At 49.0% G+C, this 16,855-nt stretch overlaps 3 protein-coding genes across 7 annotated transcripts in view; 1 reads left to right on the top strand and 2 right to left on the bottom strand.

Annotated features, from left to right (window-relative positions):
* The window catches only part of Cep89 (centrosomal protein 89), a 62,198-nt gene extending 61,860 nt beyond the window's left edge, over window positions 1–338 (bottom strand). For 3 of the 4 annotated variants that reach the window (XM_028877769.2, XM_028877768.2, XM_028877767.2), the window contains exon 1: window positions 190–337. In XM_028877769.2, coding sequence (XP_028733602.1) covers window positions 190–228 — 39 coding nt within the window. In that variant the 5' untranslated portion in view covers window positions 229–337. Of the gene's footprint in view, window positions 1–189 lie in introns of all 4 variants that reach the window. The other variant, XM_028877770.2, reaches the window with a different exon arrangement.
* A 203-nt stretch (window positions 339–541) lies between these two features.
* Window positions 542–6,785, top strand: Faap24 (FA core complex associated protein 24). Its single transcript, XM_028877773.2, has 4 exons — window positions 542–1,151; window positions 1,803–1,942; window positions 2,088–2,240; window positions 5,986–6,785. The coding sequence occupies exons 1-4, from the start codon at window positions 1,046–1,048 to the stop codon at window positions 6,232–6,234; spliced, it is 648 nt and encodes a 215-aa protein (XP_028733606.1). The 5' UTR covers window positions 542–1,045; the 3' UTR covers window positions 6,235–6,785.
* Rhpn2 (rhophilin Rho GTPase binding protein 2) overlaps window positions 6,786–16,855 on the bottom strand; it is a 59,320-nt gene continuing 49,250 nt past the window's right edge. The window contains exons 12-15 of one of the 2 annotated variants that reach the window (XM_028877772.2): window positions 15,527–15,603; window positions 14,066–14,212; window positions 13,001–13,156; window positions 6,786–8,145 (exon numbers count right to left, since the gene is read on the bottom strand). In XM_028877772.2, coding sequence (XP_028733605.1) covers window positions 7,885–8,145; window positions 13,001–13,156; window positions 14,066–14,212; window positions 15,527–15,603 — 641 coding nt within the window. In that variant the 3' untranslated portion in view covers window positions 6,786–7,884. Of the gene's footprint in view, window positions 8,149–13,000; window positions 13,157–14,065; window positions 14,213–15,526; window positions 15,604–16,855 lie in introns of both variants that reach the window. The other variant, XM_028877771.2, reaches the window with a different exon arrangement.

Consider the following 16,855-nt stretch of genomic DNA (forward strand, 5'->3'; position numbering starts at 1 on the left):
AAGCAAGGGGATATCCCGGCCAAGGGGAGAATCCTGAAGGGAGACAGTAATTCCTGAACGTGGCCGACTCTGCGGAGGAAGCATCCTTTGGAACACGAAGTCAGGGCTTTGGGAACTGAATGCTCTCTGGCGGTGCCACCGCCTCGCTCCCACATCAGGCCTGGAACACATGCCCCTGGCGTTACTCACGAACTGGCTCCGGCGGTTCCTGCGGAAGCTGAGGAGCATCCTGGCTGTGGGCAGTGAGCTTCGGCGCCCGCGCTGGACTAGCAGGAGGACAGCCCCGCAGCCCCGGCAGCGCCTCACAGCCCAGCTCCCGCGGACCCACGGACTTCACAACAAGCAGGCCTCCCATTGGCTCTGATTTGAGCCTCGACCAATCAGAGTCAATTTTACTGCCACCCGTTGCTCTTGACAACTTAACAAGGCGTCATTCAAATTCCAGCCAATGAGGAGGTAAACTGAGCCTTCCGTTCTATTATTGATTACACTGGAAGTCAGTCTTGTACATATTAGCCAATCCGACGCTGAAGAGGGCGGGCAGACTTAAAAAAAAGGGGGCGGGCCGGGCTGCGGGAACACGGAAGTGGCATGGCCTCAGGTGTTGTCCACGGAGATTCCAGATGCCGGCACCGTGGACTTCCCTGCTGCTTCAGCCCCTGACAGGGACTGGTAGAGGAACCATCCTGAGCGCCCTGTTAGGACACCAGAGCTCAGGAAGGTGTTTAAAAAGAGGGATGGAGTGACTAAGAGAGGACTCTCCTGGTGTTAGCCCGGCGTGGTGGCTCCGGCTGTCATCCATCCCAGAACTTGGGAGGCTGAATTCGAGGTCAGCCTGAGCTACTAGCCAACTGTCAGTACAGAACCAAGCTTAATATTAAGACCCATTCTTATTTTTTTAAAGAAGAAATTTGATTTCGGTTGATATAATTCAGTGACTGAAAAGCCACTCCACAGATCTGCCAAAGAGGTCTGGACCTCGTCTGGAACCGTGTGCAGCAGCCTGCTCTAGTGAGGTATTTTTCTCATTAGATCAAAACCACGGATGGAAAGGATCAACCCTGGTGGTACGGGTCCGGTGCACGTGCCACTGGGGCATATTGTGGCTAATGAGAAATGGCGCGGGTCCCAGCTGGCTCAGGGGATGCAAGGTTAGTGAGCTGGCTGCCTTCTATCATACTCCTTTCTTCCCATCACATTCAAGGGGAAAGGGGAGTACCGGGTATGGGATGTCCTTCCTCCAGAGATTGAGGCAGGAGAATTGTTAGTTGGAGACCAACCTGGGCTACATAGCAAGTTCAAGGCCAGCTATGGCTATGAGAACCTGTCTCTAGATATAAAATAAAATAATAAAATAAAATAAAATAGAGACTGGAGAGATAGTTCAGCGGTTAAGAGGACTGGCTGCTCTTGCAGAGGACTCTGGTTTGATTCCCAGCATCCATGTGGTGGCTCAAGGAATCAGACTCCTCCCTCTTCTAAGTTTTGGGGCACTAGACATGCACAAGTGCACAGACATATATCCAAGTAAAACATACACATAAATCTTTTTTTAATTAAATAGGGGCCTAGAGGTGGCTCTATCCTCAGCACCCCCATTGGACTGCTCATTACTGCCTTTAATTCCACTCCAGAGGATTTGATGCCCTCTTCTGGCCTCTCAGGGTACTTGCACACATGTGCCCCCCCCCCCCATTTTAAAAATGAATCTTCATACAAACAACAACAACAAAAACCCACACATTCTGTTGCTGCCTTATTTGGAATTTCTAAAAACCTCATTTTCTTGTCTGTATTTCAAGGAAAAGTTAAACTCATATTTGAGGAGGATCTGGCATCGGCAGATTTTTACCTGTCCAGCAGATCTTGCATTCTCTATATCACTGAGGCGGATTTCGTGGCTGGACATGGCTACAGAAAGAGACTTGTTCGTGTTAGAAATGTAAGTGCTGACTTAGAGGTGCTAAAATCCAACATCTCCTTGCATCTCCATCACCCATCTCAACCATCCCAAGCACTAAGTGATAAGTTTCTGAACTTTAAAAGGAATTGTGTTACCAACTCATTTACTGACTTTTCTTTTGAAGTCTGGACATCTTCAAGGGATTATAATAGTTGAAAAAACACAGACAAGTGAACAGTACTTCCCAGCAGTCCAGAAGTTTACTGTGCTCGACCTTGGGATGGTGTTGCTCCCAGTGGCCAACCAGTTGGAAGCATCCTGCCTCATTATCCAGTTGGTAAGTACCGGATTCCTCCTTTACAATATTTTTTAAGATTTACTTATTTTATTTATTGGTTTTTTGAGACAAGGTTTCTCTGTGTAACAGTTCTGGCTCTGTCCTGGAACTCACTATTTATTTATTTTTATTTTATGTACATTAGTGTTTTTGCCTGCATGTGTATCTCTGTGAGGATGCCAGGTCTCCTGGAACTGAGTTAGAGACAGTTGTGAGCCACCATGTGGGTGCTGGGAATTGAACCCGGGTCCTCTGAAAGAGCACCCAGTGCTCTTAACCGCTGAGCCGTCTCTCCAGCCCTAAACATTTTTTGTTTTGTTTTTGTTTATTTGTTTTTGAGACAGGCTTTTTCTGTGTAGCCCTGGCTGTCCTGGAACTCACTCTCTAGATTAGGCTGGCCTTGAACTCTGAGAGATCCACCTGCCTCTGCCTCCCAAGTGTTGGGATCAAAGGCGTGATCTTGCAGGAGTGTATCACCACACCAGATTTTAAGGCAGTGCTGGAGATTGAACCCAGGACTTACCGCATTCAAGCAAACACTCCACCAGCCAAGTGACACCTCTGTCTGATTTCTTGGACCCCTTTCACTTACGACTGTTACAAGCCCGTAACAAAGGCAACATGTTGCAGCTCTGATTTTGGACTCCAGGCTGCACTCACGCCGTCATCTTTATCCTGCATTTGTACTGTATTGGTAAAAGTGGCACCTGGCAACCCCTTTGCCTCATTCTCACATGCCATTGTTTAAGTTTCAGCATTTCTTGGTTTGGTTTTTGTTTGTTTATGGGTCCCCCCTTGAACTCCCAGTCCTCTTGATTCTTCTTCGCTAGTTCTTGGGATCACAAGCATTTACCATCATGCTAGGCTAAGCCTCAGTACTTTTGTGTATAGCCTTATTGCGTTTATTTCCTTAAAAAATAAATAAATAAAAATTCTGAGGCTGGGGTAGGCTTAATGGTTAAAACACTCGCTACGTAAGCATGCAGACCTAAGTTTGACCCCTTCCAAACCCATTTGAAGATGCTAGGCATGACGACACACTGGTAATCCTAGCCCTGGGGAGGGAGACAGGCAGATGCCTGTGCCTTGCTGGCTGGTCAGCCAGCCTAGCCTAGTCAGGCAGCTACAGGCTAAGGAGAGACCCTGCTTCAAACCACAGGCAGATAGAGCCTGAAGAACATCACACAAGGCTTGGCATGCATGCAAACGTATATTCCTACTTGAATACACACACACACACACACACACACACACACACACACACACCAGTTTCTTGTCTTTGCCTGTTCCTCGGTGTTCTGTTTGTTTGCTCATTATACTTCCCTAGGGAGTTTGTTTGCTTTCTTATTCCAGATCTCACTATGTAGTCCAGGCTGGATTGCAGCTTACCATGTAGCCCAGGCTGACTCCACACTTGCCGTCCTCTCACCTGAGCCTCCTGAGTGCTGGGAGTACAGGCACTATGCCATGTCTGGTTCTCCTGGGGAACCTCCGCAAAGTGTCACAGGCTGGCAAGTGTCAGTGGGGTTCACTTGCCACCTAAAGCTCTGCGCTCCACCCCTGCAGAAAATGTGCTGCAAGAGATTCTACTCCCACAATTGTCTCTTGACCTCTACATGCACGTGATGGTTCATGCACACCTCCCCCAAATAATGTAAGATAGCATTTCCCCACCCACAACGAGCCTCAGTAACAATTCACAAAAGATAAATACATTAACTCATTAAAACGGTGTCAGGAGGCAGGTTCATGGAACATGCCTACAATCCCAGCTTTTAAGGCTAACCTGGGCTACATAGTAAGGCTCTGTCTCAAAAAAAATAAAGCGACAGAATTAGAATATATATAACTCTGAGGTAGACCACTTGAGGTTGAGTTCAGTTCTTAGCATTGGGGGAAAAAAGAGTAATATATGTGGCCTTCCTCTGACCAGGATAGGTCCTGAGTAGTTTTTTGGTGTGTGAGTTATTGTGTTATTAGAGTTATTTTTAAAAATTATTGTGTTGCATTATATGTATATAGACACACATGGCGTGGCATGCTTGTAGAAGTCAAAGGACAACTTTGTGGGGTCCACTCTCTCCTTCCACCTTTGCCTGGATTCCAGGGATCAGACTCAGGTCGGCAGACTTGCACAGCAGTTGCCTTTATCTGCTGAGCTCTCTCACAGGCTCCCGGGGTACTGTGGTTAAGTGGATGAGCACCTAGGGTTGAGAAGCAAATTGGAACCGCACGCAGGCCCATGGCTTACCGACTCCTCCACACCAGCACCCTGCCTGCAGGAGAATGCTCTTGTCTGCCTGGGGGTAAGGGTGTAACTCACTAGCTGAAGAGTCCATTTCTCCTGTGAGGGCTTGGAGGGGTCGCAGCAGGGACACACAGCTGCTCTCACTCTTGACTGAAGAATGATCCTGTGTTGGAGACGTTTGCCCTCTTCAATCAAATGTGCTTTATCAGTGGAGTGGCAGGTGTCACAGTCAGATTGCCTTCACACCCCTGCTCTCTCCTAGTTTGTCCTTTGAGACAGGCTCTCACTGTGTAGACCAGGCTGGCCCCAGATTCACAGAGCTCTGCCTGCCTTAGCCTGCCTAGGGCTGAGATTGCAGGCACACACTCCCTCATGTGAGTGGGGCTTCTCTTACAGGTCCTGTTTGAAACAGGTCTCTGAAATGTTTACTTCTGTTTCAATCTCCTGTCTGGGTGCGTGTGAGGATGTGTGTGTGCGTGTGTGAGGATGTGTGTGTGTGTGCGCGCGTGCGTGCGTGCGTGCGTGGGTGTGTCAGAGGACAAGTTTGGGGGTCGGTTCTCTACTTCCTCCTTTATACGGGACTGAACTCAGGCCACCAGACTTGCACACCAAGCATCTCCCTCCACCCACGGAGCCATCTCACCAGCCTGAGAGTTTTAATTACTTGTTTGTTTATTGACTTGCAGAGCTGGGAATTGAACATAATAAGGCCTTGTGCATGCTAGGCAAGTGTTCTACTACTAAGCTGTAGTCCCAGTCCTTTGAAATAGTTTTTTTGTTTGGTTGAGTTTTATTTTTGTTTTTTGAGACAGGGTCTCTACCCTTGGCTGCTCTGAAACTCACTCTGTAGACCAGGCTGGCTTTGAACTTATAGAGATCTGCCTGCTTCTGCCTCTCCAGTGCCCTGGGATTGAAGATGTGTGCCACCGCACCTGTCCTGAACTAATTCTGAAGAGATATGTAAATTCTTCATGTTTTTGACCAGGCTTACCCATAATATTCTGAAAACTCAGTTTTTATGAACTTTTTTCCTTTGCATGGTCATATGGTCTATATTTAAATAATTTCACCAATATCAAAGAATTTATATTTCTGGCATATGAAAACCCATAAGCTGAAGTAAATGGGAAAACTGTCTTAAGGGGCATGGAAAAAGGCACAGAGGGTAAGGTACCTGCCACACAGATGAGGCCCCAAGTCCCTGAGAGTCCAGCGGGTGAAGAGCCAGCCGTGGTGATCACATTATAACCCTGGTGCTGGGGAGGTGAAGATAGAAAGGTCCCTGAAACTCGCTGGCCATTCTGGTCAAGTTAGTGAGCACTGGGTTTACAAGAGACCCTGCCTCAGAAACGAAGGTGGAGAGCAGCGGAGGAAGGTGGCCAATGGCAACTTCTGGCATGTAGAGGTGTACTGCAGTGCATGTGTGTACATACAAAAACCACACTATCTGTCCACTAGAGGGCGCCTGTGCGCTTTCCCTTTAATTTTCCCATTCAGGTTCAAGAGCAGACCAGGGAGCCCAGCAGGAACCCTTTCCTCAGGAAGAAGCGGTGTGTGCTCTCAGAGCTGTCCCTTGTTCACACTGTGCAGCAGATCCCAGGGGTTGGAAAAGTTAAGGCTCCTCTTCTGCTCCAGAAGTTTCCAACCATCCAGCAACTGAGTAACGCTTCCGTCCAAGAACTCGAGGAGGTGGTGGGACACTCGGTGGCACAGCAAATCCACACCTTCTTCACCCAGTCTAGGTGACAGCAGCCCCGCAGCTAACTTCTTCCTCCTTCAGACTACAAACTACAGAGTCTGGTTTTCGTATTTAAAAAGGAAGAAAAGTGTTCTGTTCTCAGTGGCGAAGAGCGAAAGACGAAGCGAGGACAGATGGAACTCACCAGTCCCCTTGTCCGTCCGGGCCTTTATGGGTGGCACTGCCCACTTTCTGCTAAGATGAAAAGGATCCCGTGGGGATCATCCAAGAGCGCCAGAGACTCATTCTCGGCAGACTTGTATGGGCACCTTCCCTTGCCTCTGCCACTGAGAGGTCCTGGGAGGTTCCTCTGAGGTCCTGAGAGGTCCTGGGAGGTTCCAGGCACTGGATGTGAGGGCCCGGCACTGAGGAGGGAGTGCCCTGTGCGCAGGGTCAGGGCCAGAGCTCAGGTCTCTGCACACAGTGGGTACCTGTGTCCTGGAGCTGCTGCTCGCCTTCATTCCCCCTTCCTCCCTCTCCACACAATACACATTTTGTGCCTGAGATGAATAACAGCTCAGAAGAAGCAATTAAAATGAAATAAAAGCAAAGAAAACTATTAAACAATGAACATGGCTATTTATTTAAATATTTATACACACAGCCCTGGGATAGTGGGCATACTGTCTTAAAGGCGTTTGCTTTCTTAAGATATTGCACAGTAGAAAAATATTTAAATCCTTGTTACTTCTCAAATTAAGATCCACAGGCTACATCGTTAAGCATATCACTTAAACTGTGTCAACCATGACTCTGGAAAAGTCACAGTGTCATCCAACCTATAGCCCAAAGTCAAGTAGAGGTTTCAACTTGAGGAAGTTTACGTCTTTACCTTGTAAACTGCAAAACTACTTCTTAAACCAAGACTCTTAAGATACACAGTTACATACCTACTTTACACAAAAAGAGCAACGTTTTGAGTATCAAACAGCATCTCATCTACCCTGGAGACAGTATCTCCTAACACTGCCGCCCACCGCCGCCATGTTAGCCACTGCTCAGTGGGGTCCAACTGGAGGGCAGCTGATCCTGGAAAAACTCAAGGCAAAGTTGGCACTAGACTGTATCTGGGAAATAACATTCACATTGTGGAGGAATGACATAAAATGTTGCCATTTGCAGCTCATGAATTCCCAAGGAGATGAAGTAGCCTGTTCTGTGGTTGTTTGTTTTTCAGGGTCTCTATGTAGCCCTGGCTGTCCTGGAACTCACTCTATAGACCAGACTGGCCTTGAACTCACAGAGATCCGCCAAGCAGCCTGGCTTCAATAACCACCTCTAACCTGCCTCCATTCAAGGGTCATTTGAACTTGAGGTTAAGAGATCACTATTACCCAAATCTAGACACTCAAAAATATACCAAGGTAGGTGGCCCCAATTCATTACTCACAGTGCCTGAACGTCATAACCACAGCCATTCAACACAGCCATACCATCCAGGCTCTTCTATGCCCTACTTTATACAATAAATAACTGCAGCAGCAGTGTGAAAACCCCGTGCAGCTGGGTTTTCCACCAAGGTCTAGAGGTTCTTCTCACTTTCATAAGCCCATCAAACTCGAGTGTACATCTGAGAAGATGGGCTTGGAGAACGTTGCTATCGTGGCCCAGGTGTTTAACAGCCTTGTCGGCCTTGGAGTGAACTGTTCCGTCCCCCTTCAGTACAGAGAGCTGTCGGAGTTGAGCAGGCTGAAGGGTGTGGGCAGTTTCTTCTTGGTGTGAGGCCTTGCCAGGCCAACCTCGGGGAGGTAGAGTGTGCTGGCCGACTTCTGTCTGTTCTTACTGGTGCCCCAACTCAAAAAGGAGAGCTTCTTGGAGATCTTCTTGGCTTTGTCAGTTTTATCGTCATCGTCCATGGACAGGCAGATCATGGAGTAAGTCTTCTGCATTCCCACAGAGTAAGTGGCACACTTGTTGTGCTGCTTGTGGGGAAGAAGAAGTAAAGTGTTAGATGTTACTAGACGGTTGGGAATGACTGACAGGTCTGAGCCTCAAGCCAGGTGAGGTGGTGCACACCAGGACTCCTGGCACTTGAAGCTAGAAGCAAGGGGAGTAGAGATTCAAAGCGAGGCTTGGCTACACAGTGAGCCAGAGGCTGGCCTGAGTCACAGCAGACGTACTAAGAACCCACGAGTCTGAGGCTCACGCTGTCCACGGACAGTGTCCTCTCCGAAGTTAAGGTGATGGAAGGTCCGGGAGATGGCTCAGCAGGTAAAGGCACCCGTGTGTGGGGGGAGAGAACTGACTGATGTCTGCAAGTTGGCCCCTGGCCTCCACATGTGCTCCACGGCACACATGCGTGCACACACGCGCGCGCACACACACACACACACACACACCAAACAAATAAACAAACAAACAAATAAATAAAGCTTAATATGTAAAGCAAGGACAGAGGCAGTGTGGGGGACACAATGTAATCTTAGCACCCAGGAAGCTGAGGGAGGGGCGTCTTGAGTTTGCTGTTTGATTTTTAATACAGGAGACAATATGGGAAGGATATTTATGGTGACTGCCCTTGTGTGCTGGCTAGTTTTATGTCAACTTGACCCAGGATAGAGTCACTGGAGAAGAGGGAACCTGAAATGAGAAAATGCCTTCATAAGATCAGGCTGTAGGGCATTTTCTTAATTAGTGATTGATGGGGAGGGCCTATCCCATTGTGGGTGGAGCCATCCCTGGGCTGGTGGTCCTGGGTGCTGTAAGAAAGCAGGCTTCTAGGGAGCAAGCCAGTAAGCAGCACCCCTCCGTGGCCTCTGCATCAGCTCCTGTCTCCAGGTTCCGGCCCTGCTTGAGTTCCTGTCCTTTGCCCTCACTGCTTTTGATGATGAACTGTTGTTATATGGAACCGTGAGTGAAACAAACCCTTTCCTCCCAAGTTGCCTTTGGTCATGGTGTTTTCATCACAGCAACGGTGACCCTAACGAACACACCTTAGACTCTGGTGATTTTCAGTCAAGACTCTCCCTTTCCTGGAATCGAACAGGGCACACGCTCTATTATTAAAGACAATGGAAGCACAGTCTTGGAGGCGATTGCGGGGCTTCGAGCATTCCCGCCTGACCTGCTTTGAGGCTGCCTCTTTCATAAGGGCTTTCTCACAAACATCATCAGTCCTCTTCCTTACCGCTTTGGCAGGGTGTCAGCTCCAGTTAAATTCCACCACAGCCTTCCTGCCTCCCCCACCATCATCCTTCAAAACAGCTGCAAACGGCCTGAGGCTATCTCCCCAACTGACTGGCATCCCTGACCACGTCTCTGAATAATGACCTCTGACCTGGCACTCCTGTCTTCCCCTGGTCCCACCAGCCCTTTGCTCCTGGCTGTTACAATCCTCTCTGCTCACTTCTAACCACTGAACACAGATATTCTCCAGGGAGCCTCGCACTACATGCCATTGCCCTGGCCTCAGAGGACAGGCCCTCCCGCTGCCTGGATCCCACCCCCTCTCCTCCAGGTACCAGCCCACACCCTGCATTCCTGCCTCAGACCATTCCTAGCAGACACAGGCTTGCTCTGCTATCCATGCATGTCTGTGTGCACATACCCCGACATTCTTGGAGAAGCTTCACTGACCCTTTCCTGCTCCCAGGATCACTCCAGGGTCAGCTCCCTTCCCAGGTCTCTTCCTTTTAGGCCTCGCTTTCTGTTCTTGCATAGCATGCCCCCTGCTCCTGACTCCCTAAGCCATCCTGGCCCCTGTCGAAGACTTTTAGGGTTTTACAGAGCACTTCTGAAAACACCACATGGTCAAACTCCGAAAACCTACTGCCAAGAACACGTCAAGGCCTAGAGAGGGTATTAACCAGCTAAGTCACACAGCTTGGCAGTCAGACCCTGACTGTCTTCATTCCAAAGCAGGGATTCTTTCCACGGTGTCGGTAGTTTCCCAAATGTGCTCTAGGGTGAGGATCCCACCAGTCAAAACAAAGAGCGGCAGGTGACTGACTGAGGCCGGCACAGCCCTTCATTTCTTCTCACCACTGGGTTTCTCCATCCCTGGGAGGAACCCAGCGCAGACTAAGCAAGTGCTGGATGACTGAACCGCATCCCCAGCCCTCACCATTGGATTTGGTTTGAAATGAAAGCTGTTATAAGCAGTGTTCAGAGGCCGAGAGATGGCTCAGTGGTTAAGAGCACCTGCAGCTCTCCCAGAGGATCTGAGTTAAGTACCCAGCACCATCTCAAAAGGCACACAACCGGCTGTAACTCCAGCTCCAAGGGACCTGACGCTCTGGCACCCACACTCACATGTGCATGCCCACATGCAGACACACACCTACATGTAATTAAAACTAATAACCAGAACTCTTTAAAAGCAAACAGTGCTCAAGTGTCTTTATCTGAACTCTTCCTTGGCTACAAAGAACAACCATAACAATCATGGACATCAGACTGGGCGGTGGTGGTGCACGCCTTTAATCCCAGCACTCGGGAGGCAGATCTCATGAGTTCGAGGCCAGCCTGGGCTAGAGAGTGAGATCCAGGACAGGCACACCCTGTCTCAGAAAAAAAAAAAAAAAAGAAAGAAAGAAAAGAAAAGAAAAATGAAAAAAGAAATATGAGCATCATTATCACTCCTATTATATAAACAAGTAGATCTTGCTCAGCTGTATGGGCTTTACCTACACTCACAGTGGCCCGTTAAGACCCCAAGGATACAGATCCTTTCTCCCCACTGTCTTGAGCTATTCTTGGACTTGCCCAAGGTCCCTGACTGGTTAAGGCCAGAATTCAAATCCAGCCAGGCTGTGCTGAATGACTTCTTTGAACCACCATGTCTGGCTCCTTGTTGCCTGGTTCAAAGCAGGGCAGCAACAGAAATAAACTTCTGATCGGTCATGGGAGCAGAGCAAGCTCTGTGCGGTCCAGATTCCTGGCAACGGTCAAGACCATGCAGAGCTGGCTGTCTAACCTCTCCTCAGACAAACTTCTGTTCCTGGTGCTGACTTGATCGCCTGTGAGGAAGCACCAAGGATTTATGTATGTGTCCCCACCCCATAGCATTTCCACGGTTTCCTTCCAGTGTGCTGAGTCTCAGCTTCCTCTGTCGTCCTTATCACAGCAACATGAAGTTAAGGGGCACAGCTGCCAAATGCTGCACATGAACACACACACACACACACACACACACACACACACACACACACACATGCACGCACGCACACGTACATGCACACACACACATGAACACACACACACACACCACACGCATGCATGCACACACACACACACGCGCGCACACACACACGCACACGCGCGCGCACGCACACACACACACATGCACGCACATGCGCACACACACATGCACACACACACACACACGCAAACACACACACTCACACACACGCGCGCACACACACATGCACACACACATGCACACACACACACACGCACGCACATGCGTGCGCGCACACACACACACACTCACACACATGCACACACACATGCACATGCACACACACACACACACACACGCACACGCATGCACGCACACACGCACGCGCACACGCACGCACATGTGCACACGCACACGCGCAGTCTATACCACTTGGCCAGATACCCGTGGCCTGCCTCCAGGCAGCAATCGTCCTTCTAAAACAAACACCAGACTATGTCAGCACCCTTCTGAAGACTGAATGGCCTCCACCCTCCACCCCTGTAAACAAGCCCTCGGCTCCACTTCCTGTAGTCCCTCTGGTCACAGCACAGTTTTTAAAGGTCTTCTTCTATACCTCTAGCACAGTCTGTCTTCCTGTGGGTGCTGTGCTCAGCACACCCTTATTTTCTTTCTTTTTAAAAAATTATTCATTTATTGTTATTTTGTGTGTACGAGTGTCTGTAATGTCCAAGGAGGCCGGAAGATGGTGCCAGATACAGTTGTGAGCTGCCATGTGGGTGCTGGAGACTGAACCCGGGTCCTCTGCAAGAACACCAAGAGGTGTGAACTGCTGAGCCATCCCCACCTGCCTCATCCATCCCCCCACGCTCTTCTTACGTCTTCCATGGCTCTTTCCTTCTCGTTACTATCACCTGAATTCAAGCTCTGTCAGCCTTGTACTCATTGCCGGACACTGGACCACATTAATCTTCTTTTGAAAATCACACCCATGCTTTGCTTTTTCGTGCAAGCCTCACAGAGGTCCTTGGGTCAATTGGGGAGAGACCCTGGGACCCTGGTAGCTTTGGCTTCCTGTCCTACACCATGATCCCTCCCCTTCCCATTCTCCCACCATGATGCCATCTACCTGACCACAGAACCAGAACAATGGGGCCACTAGATCTGGATTTTCAGCCTCCCTAGTTGAGGCTGAATAAACCTCTTTGTTTCATAAGCAGCTTGCCTTAGGTCTCTTGTTATAGTAATGAAAAGCTGACTAAACACAGACACAAGCTTAGGCTCAAAGTATTGCAAATTAAAGCTGTTACAGGGTAAACCGTCTAAGGTACATTGTTAGCTGTGGCAAAGAGCAGAGGAGACCCAGACACTTTAGTGCACCTCCTCCCACTGGGTAAACAGTCAAGGCTCTAACTGCACACATGCTTACAGGAGCACCAGATATTTCCCAAGATCTCACGGGAAATGACTATCATGGTCTCTAAGCCCTTCTGTATAAACCAACCATGTGTTTAATCCATCCATCCATCCTTCCATCCATCCATCCATCCATTTATCCATCCAGCACTGGGGCCCACAGTGTATCCCGAGAACGCCAAGGCCAAACTCCCATGACCTCCCAAGCCATCATTCACCACCAGGGTGTCTGTGCTCACCATGGATGATGTGGAGTCCAGGAGGCTCACGACCTTCATCTCAACTTCGTCCCCACCAAAGCTCTTCAGCAACTTCATAACCTCACCCACTGTCAGCCACTTACAATCCATGCCTTGAAGGGAAACAATATAGTCTCCTTCTTTGGCCCCTGCCAGCTGAAAAGAATTGTTTGAATAAATGCCAGGGATCACTCATTAAACCCGACTGTGTCCCCAGTGTCATGGTCTAAGCAGCCATTGGTGTAAGACTGTTTTATTGTGTCTTTTGATTTTCTTTGGGGTGCACCCATATGCTAATGAAGTGCTCCAGCACGGGATCCTGTCCTCACCCTGCACATGTGCAGCTCCGGTCTTGCGCCTTGCGTCTTACGTCATCAGGGAGCCCTGGCAACTATGTAAGGGCTCATATCCCCGGCAGCCAGGGCAGCCAGGCCAACCGAGAGCCTCATAGAGGCCTCTATAGCCTGTATTCCAGCAAAGTCACCTGCCCACACCCACAGGCTCCACTCTCCCTCCACTTCCCCATGGTACCCGAGTACACCATCACCACGGGATGTTATTTATTCGGCTAGGTGGGGGCGGGGCTCGATCCAGGCCCTGCCCCCCAGGTGAGCAGCGCCCACGAGCACAGGGACTGCCCCACCCCACTCACCCCTCCAGCCAGGCGCCTATGTCGGAGAGGTTGTCCTAGCCCTTTTTAAAGCCCCTTTACATTTTTAAAACACCTAACTTTTTTCAGCAGAGAAGAGGGAGCTGACAATCAGTTTTCCTGGTTTGGTTTTGGTTTGAAAGCGGTTTTAAGCTTAGCTCTGATGATCCATGCAGCTCTAAGTTCCCCCATGGAGCCTCACAGATCCAGTTGTAGGGAAAGGATTTGGACTCAAAACTAACTGACCAATTCTTTGCCCTTTGTACCAAGAGAGTGATACTTAGGTCCCAGGAAATAAACGCTGATGATTTGTGTGGGGGAAAAAAATCAGACTTTTGACATGGCCAAACCTCAAACTCCATTAGAGCTGCAGGCTCTGATGACTCCTCCCCTATCCCTGAGGGTCCTCCACTTACCGAAGCAGAACACTGAGGATCCAGGAAGTGCACTTGGACCGGGGCGTTCCCTCGCAAGGTGAAACCCAAGTCTCCTTCCTCCACTGTGAAGTGGATGCCTCGAGGAGGTGTCCATCTCTTGTTGGCCGAGAACACGGACAGGGGTCCCTTGGGAAGACAGGGCCACACGGTGAAGGGTTTGGAGGCAGAACTGCCATGTGGCACAGGCTGGTCTCAAACCCATGGGGTCAGGGGATGCCCCTGCCTCTGTTTTTCAACCAGCTCCATTGTGCCTAATGTCACCTCAGGGGCAGTGTGTGCTGGTGCAATCACATAAGAACAGTTTTTACACTGTCGCTATCGTAGCCAGTATATTTAATTACTAAAATGATCTTTTAGAACTTCACTCATATTCTCTCTTACTCTACCGGGGTTTGAACACAGGGCCTTGCGCATGACAGGCAAGCACAGTGTGACTAAGCTATATCCCTAAACCTACTAATTATCTTAATAGGGCCAGGCATGATAACACGTGCTTTTAATCCCAACACTCAGGTGGTAGAGGTAGGTGAATCTCTGTGAGTTTGAGGCCAACCTCATATACATAGCGAGTTCCAGGGCCACCAGAGCTACATAGTGAGACCCTGCTTTAAAAAAAGAAAAGAAAAGAAAAGAAAAACGGGAAAAAAAAAAAAAGGCTCTCAAGATTTGAAAGTTAATATGTGAGGTTGGGGAGGTGGCTCAGCAGTTAAGAGCACCAGATTGATGCTCTTCCAGAGGTCCCAAGTTTAATTTCCACATGGCAGCTCACAACCATCTGTAACTCCAGCTGCGGGGAATCTGAATCCTCTAGCCTCGATGGGCACCTGCACTCACCTTCATATACCCACATGCAGACACACCAACACATAAGTATAACAACAATAGTATTTAGTAGTTAATAATATTTTAAAGTTAATAACGTGTAATACTTTTCATGCTAATTTAGGAAGAAAAGTCAGGGCATGGTGGTGCACGCCTTTAATCCCAGCACTCAAGGGGCAGAAGCAGGCAGATCTCTATGAGTCTGAGACCAGCCTGGTCTACAGAGTCAGTTTCTAGGACAGCCAGAGCTACAGAGAGAAACCTTGTCTCAAAACAAAATAAAATAGTAGTAGTAGTAGAAGAAGAAGAAGAAGTAGTAGTAGTAGAAGAAGAAGTAGTAGTAGTAGTAGTAGTAGTAAGAATAATCATGTAAGGCCAGCGGTGGTGGCGCACGCCTTTAATCCCAGCACTTGGGAGGCAGAGGCAGGCGGATCTCTGTGAGTTCAAGGCCAGCCTGGTCTACAGAGTGAGTTCCAGGAAAGGTGCAAAGCTACACAGAGAAACCCTGTCTTGAAAAACAAAAAACAAAAAACAAAAAAAAAAAATAATGTAAATAAAGAGAAAAGTTAAAAGGTTCAGAAGTCTTCAGGTAATTTATTAAATAAGCGGTCAACATACCAGCTTCTGGAAGAAGTCTGTGACTGTCACTTTGGAGAACTGGGGGGAGGTTATTTCAACCTCTCGTTCAGTTTTTGCTAGGAAAGAAGATTATAAATTAGGGTAAGTTAATGTGTCATGGAAAGTAATTCTTGAAAACTAGGTCTCACGACCTTCCTCCAAAGACACTAACCATGTGCCCTTGGCTTAAACACCTCGTAGAGTAGATGGAAAACCCCTCAGGCCTGGCCCAGGTGACCATGCTTTTCATGGGGCATTTCCTATGAGCCTTAAACCACTTGGAGCTGGGACAGGGACAACCAGACACAACTCCACCTTCTAAGAGCTTGTTCATGCAGTGGTCCCCATCCTTCCCAATGCTGAGACCCTTTAATACAGTTCCTCATGCTGTGCCGACCCCTACAGCACATTATTGTTATGAATCATTATGTAAAGATCTGTGTTCTCCAGTGGTCCTAGGCGATCATTTGACATCTCCCCCACAAGAGGTCTTAACCCACAGGCTGAGAACCGCTGTTCTAGCAGAAAGCCAGGGTAGACTCCCTCCGTTCACATAATGACCCTGCCGGTTCTTAAGAACATTAACAGTGCGCTTCTGTCAGCTCTCGAGTGGTAAAACCACCTCGAGAGCTACGGCTCTTCCTTCTGCCATGGATTTAGTCTCTGTCTCCTGGGCTGAGGGGAATACAGCATCCGAGTGGAATCCTTGACACAAATTCCTACTTCCACCTGATGTGGGGTTACCTGGGACAGGAACTTAAATCCCTAAGCATTTCCTCCTTGTCTGTATTTTGGTCATGATAGAGATCAAATGCAGGGCCTTACACACTAGGAAGAGTATGGAACCACACCCCCAGCCCCTCACTGGAGGATTCTAGGCAGGGGCTCCACCACTGAGCCACACCCCAGGCCCTCCATGGGGGATTCTAGGCAGGGGCTCCACCACTGAGCCACACCCCAGCCCCTCACTGGGGGATTCTAGGCAGGGGCTCCTCCACTGAGCCACACCCCAGCCCCTCCCTGGGGGATTCTAGGCAGGGGCTCTACCACTGAGCTACACCCCCAACCCCTCACTGGGGATTCTAGGCAGGGGCTCTACCACTGAGCCACACCCCAGCTCCTCACTGGGGGATTCTAGGCAGATGCTTTACAGTTGAGCCACGCTTGCAGGAATCTAAAGTACCTAGCCAATAATTCCCAGCTACTTCCTCATCTTCAGTACTAATACACTATGGCAGCTGGCAGACCTCGAATGACAATGCTGATACACAAGAGCCTAGTATTCCAGCTTGAATAGGTTCAGTCTCTAAGGAGAGAACTCTAGAGGCC

Source organism: Peromyscus leucopus, chromosome 1 (assembly GCF_004664715.2).
Source record: "Peromyscus leucopus breed LL Stock chromosome 1, UCI_PerLeu_2.1, whole genome shotgun sequence".
NCBI classification, from domain to species: Eukaryota; Metazoa; Chordata; class Mammalia; order Rodentia; family Cricetidae; genus Peromyscus; species Peromyscus leucopus.